The sequence below is a fragment of the Pseudonaja textilis genome, chromosome 4, assembly GCF_049901715.1.
Source record: "Pseudonaja textilis isolate UNSWEBS1 chromosome 4, rPseTex1.2, whole genome shotgun sequence".
NCBI lineage: Eukaryota > Metazoa > Chordata > Lepidosauria > Squamata > Elapidae > Pseudonaja > Pseudonaja textilis.
In genome coordinates this window covers 44,858,000-44,875,870 of record NC_141993.1, presented here as the reverse complement: position 1 = coordinate 44,875,870, position 17,871 = coordinate 44,858,000, and the positions used below count along the sequence as shown (strand labels likewise).

At 36.0% G+C, this 17,871-nt stretch overlaps 1 protein-coding gene across 5 annotated transcripts in view; it reads right to left on the bottom strand.

The window, feature by feature from the left end:
* SORCS1 (sortilin related VPS10 domain containing receptor 1) overlaps positions 1-17,871 on the bottom strand; it is a 452,701-nt gene that overhangs the window by 240,205 nt on the left and 194,625 nt on the right. For all 5 annotated transcript variants that reach the window (XM_087932772.1, XM_087932776.1, XM_087932771.1 and 2 more), the window contains exon 3: positions 865-964. In XM_087932772.1, the coding sequence (XP_087788898.1) occupies positions 865-964 (100 nt within the window). The remainder of the gene's footprint in view (positions 1-864; positions 965-17,871) is intronic.

Here is a 17,871-nt window from a genome sequence, read left to right as displayed (position 1 = left end):
CATGTTATCCTCTAGTGTCCAGCCAGAAAAAACTCCACAAATAGACTGTATTAAAGTGCATGAACATTTCCCTGATGCTGTTTCCTTCCCCCACATCTTCCTCCCCACCCCTCTTTTTATACTGTTTAGAAGTCCCACTTGAACATACGAGGAAGCTTGTGCTGAAATAAAGTTCTTAGACATGTAGAGATTGCAAATTTTTGAGACAATCTACCAAAGGTAGCCTTGTGGGATTTAGTAATTACTCCTTTAGCTATCTGCATTGAATTAGTGCAATATTTTTTTTCCTAATTTGCTTATATATTATTATATTATTATTTTGAGGTATTTCATTTCTTGATGTATTGCTGTACAGTATTTTTATTAGTTTAACTTCATAATTATTCATTTAGCAAATTAATGTTTGGGAGGCTTTTGGTAGTTAACATGAGCAGAAGAACTGAAGCCTCAGAGAGTAATACTGCTCTCAGCACCATTAACCTGTCAAGTAGCTGCACTAAAGTTTAGCTGCCAAACTTTTCCAATATTGGAATACAATGGAAAGAATCTCCACTGTACTTTTGGATCAGGTAAGCTAAGATTCCAGTGAATTGTTGTCTAAGCACATATAAAATTTAGTAAAACCTTTTTTATTACAATCACTGTCTAGATGAAAGATCGACATTTATCAAGAAACTTTCTAGATGGAAGATTACCATTCATCCATATGCAAATAGCTTAAAAAGGAAAGTCCCAATGTACTTTAAAGCCTAAACAGCTTGTTTTTATTTCTGTAGGATGTATACAAACATAGCTATGTAAATAATAACTAACAAAACAAGGCAAATATGACATGATTATAAGCAACCATATTCTTTTATTTACCTTCCGCTTGTTTGTTGGGCAGACATAAAGGTAGCTCAAAATGGTCTTCAGACCCACTTTGTCATTCATCTTTTCATATGTTGTCCCATAATCAGTTGACCTGTAATTCCAGAGAACATGAGTAAGTAAGCATAAACACCAGAGCAAGAATACTGTGCAAACTGTTTGGTTGCTTTCCAGCTTAAAACAAAATCTCTCTCAGGAGACGGTAGTCATTTTTTTTGTTTTTTTTGTTTTTTGGATGATTCACACTGCATATGATAACACTTAAGTATGTACTCATGCCTTAATGTGAGGAGTTAATATTTGCATTTAAATTAAGTTAGGGAAAATTAAAATTGCATCTTCAGTGCCACTGAAATAAATGTTACAGTAAGAAATGTCAATCAGATTTGAAGATGTAATGTTTGTCATTAATGCAAATGTCAGGATAACAAGAGGCTGAATTAGCTTTTGTCTATTACTATGTTCTCTCATATTGGAATATCAGTTATCAGTTTTGCAAGTACTACTACTTAATCCATTTCATGATTTATTTAATAATGCTTCAAAAGGCTAAGGCTAGACATCACTAACTAAAATTATGAATTATTTGCTTTGAATCACTTGCATTGATCCTATGTATATTTCAAATGAGTTTTAAAGGATCATAATTTCCAGATGAGAAACCTTCTTCAAATGGTCTTCTGTTTGATTATTATATATATTCTGTTTGATTATTATTATTATTAATAATAATAATAATAATTATTATTATTATTATTATTATTATATTATTTGATATATCTTCTGTTTGATTATTATATATAATATATATATATATATATATATATATATATATATATATATATATATATATATATATATATATATATATATATGGATCTTTGTTGTTCGGGTTTTCTCCCGCGTAAGATTAAGTATCTAGGCAACGTTTCGATGAAGTCTCATTCATCATCTTCAGGCTTCTGTCTCCGGCTCTGTGCTTCTCAGAGTAATGGAGATTGCAGCTGCTTCCTCCTTTTAACTGCCAGTGGGGTGGGACTTGATTGAGTGGGGGCTTGGCTGTGTTCTGATTGGGTGGGGGGTGTGTTCTCATTGGTAGGGGTTTGGCTGTGTTCTGATTGGTTGGGGGTTAGCCGTGTTCTGATTGGTTGGAGGCGTGTTCTGTTCAGGTGGGGCTTGGTTGTGCTCAGGTTAGTCTTAGTTGCTGGGGATTTGAGCTGGAGAGTTGTGATCTTGCTGTTTGGCTTCTAGTTCGTGGTCCTGCTGCATCTTCATAGTGGGTGTCATTTTGCTTCGTATATGGCTCAGAGGGGTTTGAAGTGGGTAGTGATGCAGCTGCAGTGCAGCTTCTGGTCCATGGTCGTTTCTCATTTTCTGAATGGGTGGGAGTCTGTTTTCTACATGGAAGTGTGGTGGTGGCATCTTGTGTGGCTCTCATGGGTGTGGGTCCGGTGTCCTTCTTCATGTTAGGCACTCGTCTGTTCATGAGGGCGGGTTTCCAAATGGCTGGAAGGCGGGAGGTGTCATCTCATTTGTTCATGCTGTGTGGGCGTTTTTCTATCTCTATGGCTTCTCTGATTATTCTGCTGTTGAAGTGTTCGGTTTTGGCAATAGTTCTGGTATTTTTAAAATCAATTTCATGTCCTGTGGCTTTGAGGTGTTGGACCAGGGAAGAGGTCGTTTCTTCTTTTTTGATTGAGTTCTTATGTTCTTCAATGCGTGCACTTATTCTTCTGTTAGTTTGTCCAATGTATGTGGTAGGGCAGGCAGTGCAGGGATTTCGTATACTCCTTGGTTTTCTAATTCGATTTTGTCTTTGGGGTTTCTTAGGATGGTGGATATTTTTCTGTTTGTGCAGAATGCTGTTTTGATGTTGTGTTTTTGGAGGATCTTGCTAATTTTGTCTGTAGTGCCTTTTATATATGGGAGGAGGGCTTTGCCGTTTTCTTGTTCTCTGTCTTGGATTTTGGTTGGGGTTTCTTTTTGGATTAGGTGGGTAATCTTCTTTCTTTGGAATCCATTGGCTGTAAGTACGTTGGTGAGAGTGTGTAGTTCGGTTTTTTGGTGTTGTTCATCGGCTAAGCATTTTGTTCTGGAGATGAGTGTCTTGGCTACGGAATTGATCTGTGCTGGGTGGTGGTGTGAGAGTGCATGTAGATAGCGGTAGTGTTTTCTTCTGGTAGATGGTGTGTCCTAGGGAGCCATTGGATCTTTTGTATACCAAGACATCTAGGAAGGGAAGTTGATTGTTGGCTTCTGTTTCCATGGTGAATTGTATTTTGGGGTGTAGGCTGTTGAGGTATGTGAGGAAGTTGTTCAGTTTTTCTTTCCCGTGTGGCCAGATTATGAAGGTGTCATCTACGTATCTGAGCCAGAGTTTGGGTTTGTGGTCATATTTTTCTAGAGCTTGTGTTTCAAAGTGTTCCATGTAGAGGTTTGCGATGACAGGTGAGAGGGTGATCCATGGGTGCTCCTTCTATTTGTTTGTATTTTTGTCCATTGTAGGTGAAGTAAGTATTGGATAGGCAGTGGTTGGTTAGATCTAGGATGTGCTTGGGGGTTGTATTTGTTTTGGATGGCTGTCAAGGCTTCTTTTATTGGCACTTGGGTGAAGAGGGATATGACATCGAAGCTTACTAGTAGGTCGCTAGGTTGTAAGTTTTGTTTCTTTATGATCTCGATGAACTGGAATGAGTTTCTTACGTGTGAGTTGATGGATTCTGCATAGGGTTGTAGTTGTTTGGCAAGAAATTTGGCCAGGTTTTGTAGAGGTGAGCCTATGGAGCTGACTATTGGTCTGAGTGGGGTTCCTTCTTTGTGTATTTTGGGAGACCATAAAGCTTGGGGCATCTGGATGATTTTTCTCTGGGTATGATTCCTTGCTGGATTTCTTCACTGATGGGGGAGGCTTTTATTTTGGATTTGGTAGTTTTTTCTAGGTAGGTGGTATATATTTGTTTTCTGAGGTTTTCATGGTATTTGTATGTGGATCTTTGGTTGTTCGGGTTTTCTAAGTATCTAGGCAACGTTTCGATGAAGTCTCATTCATCATCTTCAGGCTTCTGTCTTCGGCTCTGTGCTTCTCAGAGTAATGTGAGCTTGCAGCTGCTTCTTCCTTTTAACTGCTAGAGGGTGTGACTTGATTGGGTGGGGGCTTGGCTGTGTTCTGATTGGCTGGGGTGTGTTCTCATTGGTTGGGGGTTGGCTGTGTTCTGACTGGTTGGGGGGTTGGCTGTGTTCTGATTGGCCGGGGCTGTGTTCTGTTCAGGTGGGGGCTTGGTTGTGCTCAGGTTAATCTTAGTTGCTGGGGGATTTGAGCTGGTGAGCTATGATCCTGCTGTTTGGCTTCATGTTCGTGGTCGTGCCACATCCTCATGGTGGGTGTCAGTTTGCTTGATGTATGGGTCAGAGGGGTTTGAAGCGGGTAGTGGTACAGCTGCGGTGCGTCTTCTGGTCCGTGGTCATGTCTCATCTTCTGTGTGGATGTGAGTGTGGTGGCAGCATCTTGTGTGGCCCTCGTGGGTGTGGGTCTGGTGTCGTTCTTCATGTTAGGTACTCGTCTGTTCATGAGGGTGGATTTCCAAATGGCTGGTAGGCGGGAAGTGTCATCTTGTTTATTCATGCTGTGTGGGTGTTTTTCTATCTCTATGGCTTTTCCGATTATTCTGTTGTTGAAGTGTTCGGTTTGGGCAATAGTTCTGGTATTTTTAAAGTCAATCTCATGTCCTGTGGCTTTGAGGTGTTGGACCAGGGAAGAGGTCGGTTCTTCTTTTTTGATTGAGTTTTTGTGTTCTTCAATGCGTGCACTTATTCTTCTGTTAGTTTGTCTGATGTCTGTGGTGGGGCAGGCTGTGCAAGGATTTCGTATACTACTTGGTTTTCTAATTTGATTTTGTCTTTAGGGTTTCTTAGGATGGTGGATATTTTTCTGTGTGTGCAGAATGCTGTTTTAATGTTGTGTTTTTGGAGGATCTTGCTAATTTTGTCTGTAGTGCCTTTTATAAGTGGGAGGAGGGCTTTGCCGTTCTCTTGTTCTCTGTCTTGGATTTTGGTTGGAGTTTCTTTTTGGATTAGGTGGGTAATCTTCTATCTTTGGAATCCATTGGCTGTTAGTACGTTAATGAGAGTGTGTAGTTCGGGATTTAGGTGTTGTTCATCGGCTAAGCATTTTGTTCTGGAGATGAGAGTCTCAGCTATGGAATTGTTCTGTGCTGGGTGATGGTGTGAGAGTGCATGTAGATAGCGGTTTGTATGTGTTTTCTTCTGGTAGATGGTGTGTCCTAGGGAGACATTGGATTTTTTGTATACTAAGACATCTAGGAAGGGAAGTTGATTGTTAGCTTCTGTTTCCATGGTGAATTGTATTTTGGGGTGTAGGCTGTTGAGGTGTGTGAGGAAGTTGTTCAGTTTTTCTTTCCCGTGTGGCCAGATTATGAAGGTGTCATCTATGTATCTGAGCCAGAGTTTGGGTTTGTGATCATATTTTTCTAGAGCTTGTGTTTCAAAGTGTTCCATGTAGAGGTTTGCAATGACAGGTGAGAGAGGTGATCCCATGGGTGCTCCTTCTATTTGTTTGTATTTTTGTCCATTGTAGGTGAAGTATGTATTGGATAGGCAGTGGTTGGTCAGATCGCAGTTGCATCAGTACCCGCTTCAAACCCTTCTGACCCATACATCAAGTGAACTGACGCCCACCATGAAGGTGCGGCACGACCACGAACGCGAAGCCAAACAGCAGGATCACAGCTCACCAGCTCAAATCCCCCAGCAACTAAGACTAACCTGAGCACAACCAAGCCCCCACCTGAACAGAACACACCCCCAGCCAATCAGAACACAGCCAACCCCCCAACCACTCAGAACACAGCCAACCCCCAACCAATGAGAACATACCCCCACCCAATCAGAACACAGCCAAGCCCCCACCCAATAAAGTCACATCCCCACTAGCAGTTAAAAGGAAGAAGCAGCTGCAAGCTCACATTACTCTGAGAAGCACGAAGCCGAAGACACAAGCCTGAAGATGATGAATGAGACTTCATCGAAATGTCACCTAGATGCTTCCAATTTTACGCGGGAGAAAACCCAAATAACCAAAGATCCACATACAAATACCCACAAGAACCTCAGAAAACAAATGTATGTATGTATGTATGTATGTATGTATGTATGTATGTATGTATGTCTAGGTGTGTTCAGGTCTTTTCCCATGTAAGATTAAGAGTATCTTAGCGACGTTTCGGTGAGGTCCCACTCACAAGCAGCACTGGCATGAAGCCGAAAGCACCAGCCTGAGGATGGCAAGTGGGACCTCGCCGAAACGTCACCAAGATACTCTTAATCTTACACAGGAAAAGACCCAACCATACCTAGACCTACATACCTGTACCCGTGAAAATCTACGAAGATAGATAGATAGATAGATAGATAGATAGATAGATAGATAGATAGACAGATAGATAGATAGATTGATTTGTATGGTATTCAGCTTTGTTTGGGTATTTTCCCACGTCATTATAGTTGTGCTTCTAAAGTTGTAGCAACGTTTTGGCAGAATCTCATCTGCCATCATCAGGCTTCTGTATTGTGTTCTTTTGTGAGTCAGACTTTCACAGCCATTTCAGTTTTAAATTTGGGGCTAGCCACATATATTTGTAGTTTATATATTGTAAACCCAACTATGTTGTTTACATATACATAACAAAGAGCACAACTCTCAACATAGTCTTGTAGTAAGTGCCATACAATTAAGATATTCATTTCATATTTTTCCTGACCACTTTAATGTATTATGCTTTGTTTCCCAGCAATTAAAAACAAAAAAGAAATAATATGAACTGATAACGCTTACTCTATACAAGAAAAACTTTTATGTGCCATGAACAAATAATAAAAAGGTAATTCATTCCTACAATTAAAAAATAGCGTGTACCACTCAATCTTAGATTTTTTGATATTTACTGAGAAAGTGGAAAATAGGGGCATGTACAATAGCCTGGCCCATATACTGCTTCTGTATATTTACCAAAATCTTAGTCTCTTCAGCTTGTGTATTTTACTACAGGTTGTTCTCAACTTATAACAGCTTGTTTAATGATGGTTCAAACTTATAACCACACTGAAAAATGTGACTTATGACTGTTTTCACATTTACAACTGTTGAAGTATCCTCGTCGTCATGTGATCAAAATTCAGACACTTGGCAAATAACTCATATTTATGATGGTTGCAGTGTCCCAGGGTCATAAGATCACCTTTTATGAACTTCTAATAAGCAAATGTCAATGGACAAGCCAGATTCATTTAACAACCATGTTGCTAACTTAACTACAGTGATTCACTTAACAACTGTGGCAAGAACTGTGGCTTAACAACTATCTCACTTAGCAACAGAAATTTTGGGCTACATTGTGGTCATATATTCATGACTATCTGTAGCACCAACTGTTGAAATCCAATAATGAGGGAAGACTATGTGCAAACCCAATATTCCATCCATTTTGGATCATCACAAAGTCCCTGGAAACTGTGTATAAGACTTTTATCTAAAGAAAACAAGCACAGAGTTCCATAGAATTGGTCATTAGCTTTCCATATGGACTCTTTCCCTTACAAAAGAAAGGGGGAAAAAACCCAGTGATAATCTTGTTTATTACTTAACAGTGAAATTCACATTAAATAGATTCTTTTTATTTTATCAAATAATAAAATATCAGGTTCAATATATATACAGAATACACATATATACACCAGAAACAAACTATAGCATGCCAACACCCCACTTTCCAATCAGTAAAACCAAAACAATTTACTGTTTTAAGAAAAGAATTATATGGAAATTTAAGATGCCTTAACCACTATTCCAAACTGTTTCTCATTATTAATCTAAATATATAAAATTATTTTTCTGATACATTGTAGACTTCTAATTGCATATTTTACTCTATTTCTCTGCATTGCAATGAAACCTATTTCCAGGTGTTTATAGAGAATGCCAATTGTCCTATTTTTTTTTCCTTTTACCTTTCTTTCATGCTGTTTTGAAACTGTGGGTAAACATATATATCCTAATTTATTATATAAGAACACACATTTAACAATTATTTATTTACTTATTTTTCAATGGTCTAATTCTACTATCCTACCATTTCTGATTCAATTGGATGAAAAAGTATCTGGTTTTGACATTCCTCTGTGAAGATAAGAAAATGTTAGTGAAGTATAGGTTTCTTATACTTTGGTTAAGTAGTAGCTAAAACATGTCTGTCAGTATTGTGTCTTTGTTTATACAGTCTTCTTTTTAGTGCTTTCCTAGCTTCTTACACCTTTATTATTAACCAGTGAAAGATAATAAACAGGAACTGCTCCCACGGGCTTTCATCAGATTAGGAACAATGGGTAACCAGGGAGATATGAGAATGAGGGAAGAATGCATAACTGAAAGAAACTATAGCAGGAACACTTTCTTCCATCAACTATAAAGCAAGTACCTCTTATAAAAGGTATAAACAGGAAAAACATTAAGTTTTAAATCTTTCGTAACTGGAAGTGCTACTTAAAACTCCAATTAAATCACAGAGCTCCTCTTCCTCCAGATGTTTCCCAAACATCTTCATTTTAGAGTTTATTTCTCCTGAACCAGGAGTAGATAAGAGAAGGACAAAGAGGAAAGAATAAGAAAGAATTAGATATGCTTGTGATTCAGTGCTATTTTGTAGGTGCACTCAATGGAGGAAAAATAAACATTTGATTTTAATCACCATTACTTTGTCTAAAAAAAGTTGCACTCCATTTCCAATAAATTCATACAGCTCTTACTTGATGAATTTAGCTCAGACATGATGATGCATACCTAGATTGATTACGTATTGCTATATATGTTTTTTTAAGGAGGCATTTAAATAACTTTCATTATTATTCATTGTTGTTTTTTCTCTCTCTCTTCTCTTTCTTTTTTCTCCTGTCAAGCAAATGAAATTTATATTAGGGTATTATAATAAGGTACTTACCCATTATTTAAAGTAACAAATTCCATTAGTATACATGTGCTTGGGCCTGCATTGGTTCCTTGTGACCTTTTAGGAAGGATAATAGGCAATCTACATCCACTGAACACATGAACTGTAAGAAATTGCCATCTGTTTTCTTTAGAAGTATACATAGGGAGCCAGGTATAATGCATATTTTAGAGTATAACTTAATAACATGTGATTTATTTGTTTATTTATAATCCCAAATGCTGAACTTATTAATATTTTCTATGCTTGAGCTCTTGTGTATTTTAAAGTTTGTTTTTTACATTGCACAAAAGCTTTGTAAATAATTATTAGAGCCAGCTAGATTAAAATCTCTAAAATTTACTAGTGCATAATATCTTCATAAAATGTCCACAGCATAAGGATATCAACCTTTAAGATTCAATTATTTCATCTGTTCAAAAATAATGGGAATCTTTCATTTCCAACTTCTTTAGTGACTAATGGAATCTCATACCTATTCTACTGCTTAATTTTTTCTTTGCCAACTGGTATATCAGCACTCTATAGAAAAATTATACATTCTTTAAAAGCATTTTTAATCTTTAATCAACCCTATTAGTTGAATTCAACAGCTGAGCTTCTTCCCTCCTATGATGTAACCTAAGTTGGGAAGGAAAGGCAACATTTTGTTTTGCCCAGTGAAATTCTGAAGACCTTTGGTATGGAAAGTTATCCTTGGAAAAAAATCTTGCTCATATTTCATCAAGTTCTGAGCCCTAGCCACCTTAATCCTTTGAAAGAACAGTTAGCTGGGTTTATTAAGGGGAGAGCTTGGCAAGACTTATGTTCCACCTTGTCTTTGGCAGTGATAACAGTTGTGCAAGCTTCTTTGTACTTTTAAAAACTTTTTTATTTCATGAGAAATGAGGAACTGATGGGGATTACAGTAGATAGTACGGTGGTGTACAACCACTTTATAATGAGTCTGAATTCTTATAAATTAAGTCTGTATTTGGTTTAGACTCTATCATAACCATTAATTTAAACGGAGAGACTACAACCATGGTTAGGATGCTAGGAAAGTGTTAAGTTGCTAAAATGATGAGGTGAAATCATGTCACTTTCAGTACGATTTTAACAGGATCTTTTGATACCCTTAAAAAAGACAGATTTTTTTCACAATGAACAAATTTGTTTTATTTATTAATTAAATTTGTTTGCCAGCCATTTCACTGCAAAAGGAACATAACACCCACTGAAAATATGATGAACAACTTATTCAATTTCCTTCTTAAGTGGAATAAAGCTAAAGCAAGTTTTGGTTCCTTCAGAGTTGGCAGCACTTTGAGTTGACATTGGTAAATGTCATTTTTGAAAGGGCTTATCTGTCAGCTGAAAGGATAGCATTCATCAGATTATTATGTTTGTTATGTTCTCAACATGTTTTCAGTATTTGAAGATCAAAAAGCATGAAGACGAGCAAATTTGCTTTAAACTGCTTTGAGGGACTGAATTTACACCATGTGGAATTGCCCAACTGTTAAGTAATTGCAATTTTTCATCCAAAGATAGGATGATTATTACACATTCTTATTTATCTTAGATCTCATAACATTACTCCCAGAAATTACTGATCAACTTTTAGGATTCAAGACCTGTTTTTTGGTGATTTCTTTTGGTTATATGTTACTGCCAGTCACTTTTCATACATGCATGATAATAAAATCTTGATTTTTCTAAAAATTTAACGGCACATTCTTAAGGCCCTTATAATTAGCTAACATCAACTTAATTTTTTTCACATAGCTACCAATCTTAAACAAGTAGTTCTGGGTAGCTGCAAGATAATTGCTTTAAGGAAGTCATATCCAGATTGAAAGTAACACTTAAGACAGAACAAAGGTATCCATCCATCTGCGTGTTTATTATCCCAAAAGTTAAATTTTAGGCCTTTTCTTCCTGTCTTTTCAAATTAATGAACAGCCAAATTTTCCTCAGCATTGAAACTCAATGATGTCTGTTCCCAGAAGTGGTAGTCAGCAGGTTCTGGCCAGTTCTAGAGAACAGATAGCGGAAATGTTGAGTAGTTGGAGAACCGACAAACACTACCTCTGACTGGAGATTTTACAGTATCCTTCCCCTGCTAAACCAACCAAGCCATGGCCACAGAACCAGTAGTAAAAAATTTTTTGAATCCCACCAATGTCTGGGATTGACCTAAGACTTACTGGGTTGCACTTCACTAGCTTCAGCTCTTACATCATTTTTATGATTATCATGTACTCCATGGTCTTCTTTTTCTCTAATAGATTTTTGGACACAGATTTCTTATTTCTACCTTCTAAGTTATACCAAAGTACAGTGTAATTTAATGAATTCCAGTGAATGTCTTATTTATTTAATCCTATAAAGTATAGGTTAGTTTATTTTAAATTATTTCTGGAACTTTGGAGAAGAGCATAGATCAGGGATGTCAAACTCAATTTCATTGAGAGCCACATCAGGATTGGATTTGACCTTGGGGGGCTGGTGGGGGCATGGCTATGGTGGGTGTGCCCATGGTGGGCATGACACAGAACCACACTTCTGCAGACATTGTTTTATAAACTTGTAAAAATAGGGAAGCATACATTTCTGTGGTTTTGTTTTTTTAATATTTACTTGATCTACTCGACCACCTTATGAAAGAGAGACAGATCAAAAAACTGACTCCATAGGAAGTCTAGAACTACACAATTCTTGGCATAGGCATAGCATAATCCTGAAAGCCTGAAAGGTAAAAAGTAAAAGATATTTTACTTTTTCTCCCTTTTATAACCTTCTGAGCGCCCCTCCTGTGCCCCATTTTTGCTAGCAGAGGCACCGCTGATTGGTCCTTAGTTATTTCCAGACTGGCCCCAGATCTAAGCACTCCGTGGGTCAAATCAAGCCCATGGGCCTTGAGTTTGACACCCCTAGTATAGATGATCTGAAACTTCAGTTAAAGTTTAGTTCTGAACTTCCACATCTAGTTTTATTTGGATACCTCAGTTTTTAAGACTCATATCAATTAACAACATTTTTCATACTTTCCTCTTCAAAGCAAATTTATTTGAGTTTTAAATATAAAAGCAGGTTATGCTGCAATATTTTCAATGTGACCTTTTAAATTTTAAAGTTTTATGTCTCACTGCAATCTGTTTTAATTGTTTTTCTTTCCCGCTTGAAAAAGTATATGTGGGTTTATGTGAAATTTTATCTGAAATGTAAAATGCAATTATACCAATTTTCAAGTATTTAACATCTGTTGAATTTATATAATTCATCTGACCCAGGATATGGGTCAAATAGTGAGTTTTGAAATGCAGAACATTTGCCTAAATAAACATTTTAATGAATAGATAGATATGTTTTTAGAATTTGGTTTCAAGTAATAGAATTTTAAGACCAATCAAAGTAATGTTTCTGTAATAATAAGATCCTCATTGATTTTCTCCCTGCAAGCTTCTCAGGCTTCCTCACTGACTTGTGAGAAGGTATTAGGAAATACCTGTAAATGAAGATCATCTGACTGCAGAAGTTCAGCAGTACTGAAAGAGCAAGAACTTTCTAAGATGTCATTCCCACTGAAGTAATGGCTTCTAGCTTTCTGTAAATTATCCTATTGAGATACACTTGAAAAATGCCAGAGTTACTGGGTCATCATTTCAGAGCTATTTCTAAACTGAGAAACAAAATAGCCATGAGTAGGCAAATATCAGTGGAATGGGATTGAGTTCAAACTCCTGCTAGCTTCCCTATTGAGCTTCATTTATGTATGTATGTGTGTGTGTGTGTGTGTGTGTGTGTGTGTGCATGTATTTATTTATTTATTTGTTTGTTTGTTTTGTCAAGCAATTATAAGATAACAGGTATAAGTATAATCATAGTTATGAATACATGAAATGGATACATATAAGAAAAATAAAAAGAAACAATAGGACAGGAACAGTAGGCACTTTGGTACACTTATGCACATCCCCTACAGACCTCTTAGGAAAGGGGTGAGGTCAATAGTAGATAGTCTAAGGTTAAAGTTTTTGGGGTTGGGGGAAGAAACCAGAGTCAGGCAGAGGATTCCAGACATTGACCACTCTGTTGCTGAAGTCGTATTTTCTGCAATCAAGTTTGGTTACCTTGAGTTTGTATCTACTGTGTGCTCTTGTATTGTTATGGTTGAAGCTGAAGTATTCATTAACAGGTAGGACATTGCAATGTATAATTTTATGTACTATACTTAGATCAGACCGAAGGCGGTGTAGTTCTAGGTTGTCTAGGTCTAGTATTTCAAGTCTGGTGGCATAAGGTATTTTGCAATGAGTAGAGCAGTGGAGAACTCTTGTGAAATATTTCTGGACTTTCTCAACTGTATTAATATCAGATACGTAATGCGGGTTCCAGACTGATGAGCTGTATTCAAGTATTAGTCTAGCAAATTCCTTGTGAGAAGTAGACAGCATCAGAAGCCTTCCTGCCTGCTTGCCTGCCTGTCTGCCTGTTCCTTTCAATAATTCTGCAATATCACAATGAAGTATACCATTTCTCAGTTCTATGCCATCTTAAGTATCCAGGTTGTAAATCTGAATAAATTTGGTTTGGTGGTTGGGATCTGTCATTAAATGCCTGATGTAATGATGGATTTTAATAATCACAGAACAGATCTATTCATTCTTCATTGAAAGGACTTAGCAAGAAAGGATATCATTTGGAAGAGGCAGTTATATTGTCTGATGTCTTTAGCACATTTACAATAGGTTAATCATGGCTATATAAATTGAGGAGTTCATTAGGTAGAGATTGAAAATTGCCTATTCTGACCTCTTCTTTCATACCGTGAAAATTGAATATTTCTCTAGGGAATAAGGACACATAACAGTGAGGGTAGATATTGTCATAGGACCAACATCAGCAGAAATATTACGCTGTGCAAGTTCGGCATTTTTCCTCTCTCTTTCTTTATTAAGATCTTGATGTTGAAAGCAGGTATTTCCAAACTTCCAAGAAACTTTCACAATTATTAATTTACCATACATTCTCTAGTTATTCTTCCTTTTTCTCTTCCATCTCCCCTCCCCACTCATCCTGTATCTTTTCTTCTGATTCTGGAAATATGCAACCCTGTTATCCTCTGTTTCTTCATCTTGTCTCCTCCTACATCCCAGTGATGTCTGGTGTGATTTATTAACCATCTTTTTCCACATGGCATAATTATGATGAAGATAATTTAAATTAATTTTTAGCCCAATGTTGCACGTGGGAAACTATCTCAAAATAGTTTAGAACCCTTCTGACTTTTTCCCATTGAATTGTAGGGAGCTATCAGAGACAGTTTAAAAATAGGATCATGTGACCTGGAGATGTAGGACAGGACCAATCTACCTGATCTCTGGTAGTCAAAAGGGTATACTCAATTTCAGAATAGGAAACAGTTTAAAAATGAAACAGAATGGGCAAGGACTAGGAGCTATATATTTTACTGACACCCAAGATATCCAGTTACTCCTCCTCCTGCAGCCACAACTTATTTGGTGACTTTCAGACCAACCTACCTCACAGTGTTATTGTGAAGAAATATAGAAAGATGGAGTACTATGTATGTGGCTTGAGTTCCTTAATGAAGATGGGCTATAAATACACGTGCATATTTCTGTGTCAGAGAAGGGGCATGTAAATGAATAAAAGTAGCTAGACTTTTCTTTGTTTAATTTAAAGTTATTTCTTCTTTTAAGAGCCACATGATAACTAAATTCCTTGCTGCTGGGTGGGGAAAGAAGTGAGGGATTGTGAGACTCAAAATGACCATCAGGTGACCATAGCAGCAGCCTGAAACAGCTCCAATTTTCAAAATTTCATTCCTTTGGGAGTCATGGTTCCTGGATATTGAACATAATCTGTATGTTAACTCATTTGAAGGACCTTGATTCAAAAACTGTTGACCAATGATGCACCATTTCATGCACTTAATTACTTTAGTAGTATATAGATATAAAACAGCCAATAGTAATGTACATGAATATATCAAATAATCATAAATTCAACACTGCCCTTATATTGCAAAAAAAAAAAGACCAACTGAAGGACAGATGAAAATAACATTGAATTGGATGAATTAAGTAATTTTATTATCAAAATATACTTCAAGAAAACCAACAAATGTGTAACTAGACAAAATACATATTTGTTGTTTTTTTCCTAGATATTTTCTGTCAGTATAATTTTCACTTGATGTAAGCATTTATTTAAACATGGTTATTTCCATATTTATAGCTTGGATATTGTTTATTATTTTCATTCATACTATGTTCCACCTGCTTAGACATATGGAAGATTAGTTTCACAGACAGCGAAGCAATTTCAGAAACAAAAAAATCAGATTCTTTAAAGAAGTTAGTTCAAGGGCATAACTTGTGGATACCTTCACACTGACAATTAACATTGTAAAGAAACATAAATTTAAACACTATACAAACAATTTTGGCTAGCCAAAGAGGGATATAGGATCATAACATTAAATTTAATCTCCATATTAATTCATACTCATCCAAAATATTAGTATTATTCCTTCAGTAAAACCTATTGCTCCTTTTATGCTATAGTAACTATGTATATACATTAATGTAGTAAATGCTTTATATTTAATAAAAGATAATTTCACATTTGAAGCAAAGGTAAAATGTCTAAACTGATTAGCATTTGTCAAGGATTTAACCATATGCAAAGACTACCTCAATACCTTTGGCAGCTTCTGGATTTGATAGATTTTCATAGTTTTTATTAAGATATAATCTAGAGGCATCTTGTAGGAAAATGGGTAGCATAAAAATTTAATGAAATAAAATTAAATAAATAATGAAATTTAAAATGAATACTCAGTTCTGTTAATTATAATTTTGCACAAGCTCTTATATATAGTCAGATTTAGCCATATCATCTTTGACATAATACCTTTAACTTATGAATTTTTCCAAAGTTTAAACTATCTGTGTTCCAAAATCAGAGATAATATTTAAAATTTGGATTGAGTTTAAATACATAGCTTGGAATATTTGTCCCAAGGTCAAACAATTTCCATATCATTCACAAGAAAAAGACATGAATGTATCAATGAAATAAGAGTGCAGCCTGACTGAAAGCAAACTTTATTTTACCATAGTTTCAGATGAGAAGCAACTGCTGTCCAGATGAAAGATAGGAAAAGACAAGTTGATGATCTTGGAATATAATCAAAACTATTATTTTGTTCCATACTGGAATGCATCAAAAATCAAGGAATTCATGATGTAAAAGATAAAAGATTTACTGTATATAATTTGGTGAGAGTCAAGAATATGAACTTCTGTTTTTGCACAGAGCATGGAGCAAAGGGAAGAAGAGATGTTGCTCAGGAAACAATTAAACAAGAAGGGCAGGGGGGCACAGTGCTATTGTCTGATTAAACATTCTACCAAAAGGCAGCTTATAGAATCACTTTGCTAAAAGCCTAGCACAGGGCTCATGCACAGAGCCTAAATGATTTCATCCTCTAATATTTATTTTTACTATTTCATAATAAAAAATGACAGATCAAAGATAACGAAAGTTTCACAGCTACTGCTACTTTACTTGTTCATAATTAACCTATAAATAACCCATCAAGGTTACATTTCAAAAAAAATTGCAGCTCATATCATTTATCATTACCATATGGCTTAGTTTTGGAATGTGTAAAGTAATGCTACCAGTTCAAGCCATTTCTTAAGTACTTGTGTATAAAGAGTTCATTTTCTAACTTTGTTCTTGAAAACACATGATGCATTCTATATCACACCAATAGCTAAATCTCAACTCCATATAATACAATAATCAGTTAAATATAAGATTCCCAAATCTATGCAAATGCCCATAATAATATACTTACATGATGGGTGACTAAAGTGTTCTGCATTCTGAGTAAATGATAGAGATTATCCATCTCCATCTTTATTTCTACCATCTGATTTTTCATATCCACTTGTGCATATCACAACTTTGAGCTGGAAAACATTTCAAAACATTTGAAATCCAAGCTCTTTTAAATTTGAGGGATCAAAAAGTAAGAATATAATCCCTATTATATCAAGCATTAATCCATTTAATCCAGCATTCTGTGACACATAGTGGCCAACCAAATGAATCCAGAAAGTTCATAAAACTGGTTCTACTGTTGTTTTCAATAGTTGGATCTGAAAACTTGTTTCCTAGCTAAAATTAATACAGCCAAAAAGGATAGTAGCAATTCACAGTCCATTTTTCCCGCTAATTTTCCAGTTCTTATTGAATAATTGACAACATTTGAATTAACTTACTCATTTTCTTTTTATTTAATGTACAATACAGCTATGTTACTTGGAAGAATCCATTATATAATATGGGTGTCAAACTCATCATGTCATGTTGCCATCACTTGATGTTTTGTTTTGTGACATTTTTCCAATTTGGAGAGCTGGGGTGGGCATGTCCTGCACATGATGCATCTGGACTATGGACCACCAGTTTGACACCCCTGCATTACAAGGAATCCATTCAGACATAAACATATATTTCCTTACAGAAGTTTGTATTTTATGACTATGAAATCAGCCATTCCTTATGTGTTACTTAAACGATCATTATAAAAAGTCTGATTTTATTTTTATTCTACTTTTTTCTTTAATATCATCAAAGTAGAGACCTTCTGGATTTCGACACACCATTATCAATAAATACACAATTTTCATTTTACCAATACAGCCATATATGGACATATTCTACCTAACATCTTGATATTTAATTCTGTGAGGGCAAGGAACTTTGTTTTCCTGATAAGACTTACAGTTGTCACCAGATATTTTAACAGTAGTGGGCTAAAACTGATAGGGATTACATGTTAACATGAAAATGATTGCTATTTTGAAAATCTGTTTTAGCAATAGCACTTAGACTTCTACACTGCTTCACAGTGCTTTAAAGCTCTCTCTAAGCAGTTTACAGAATCAGTATATTGCCC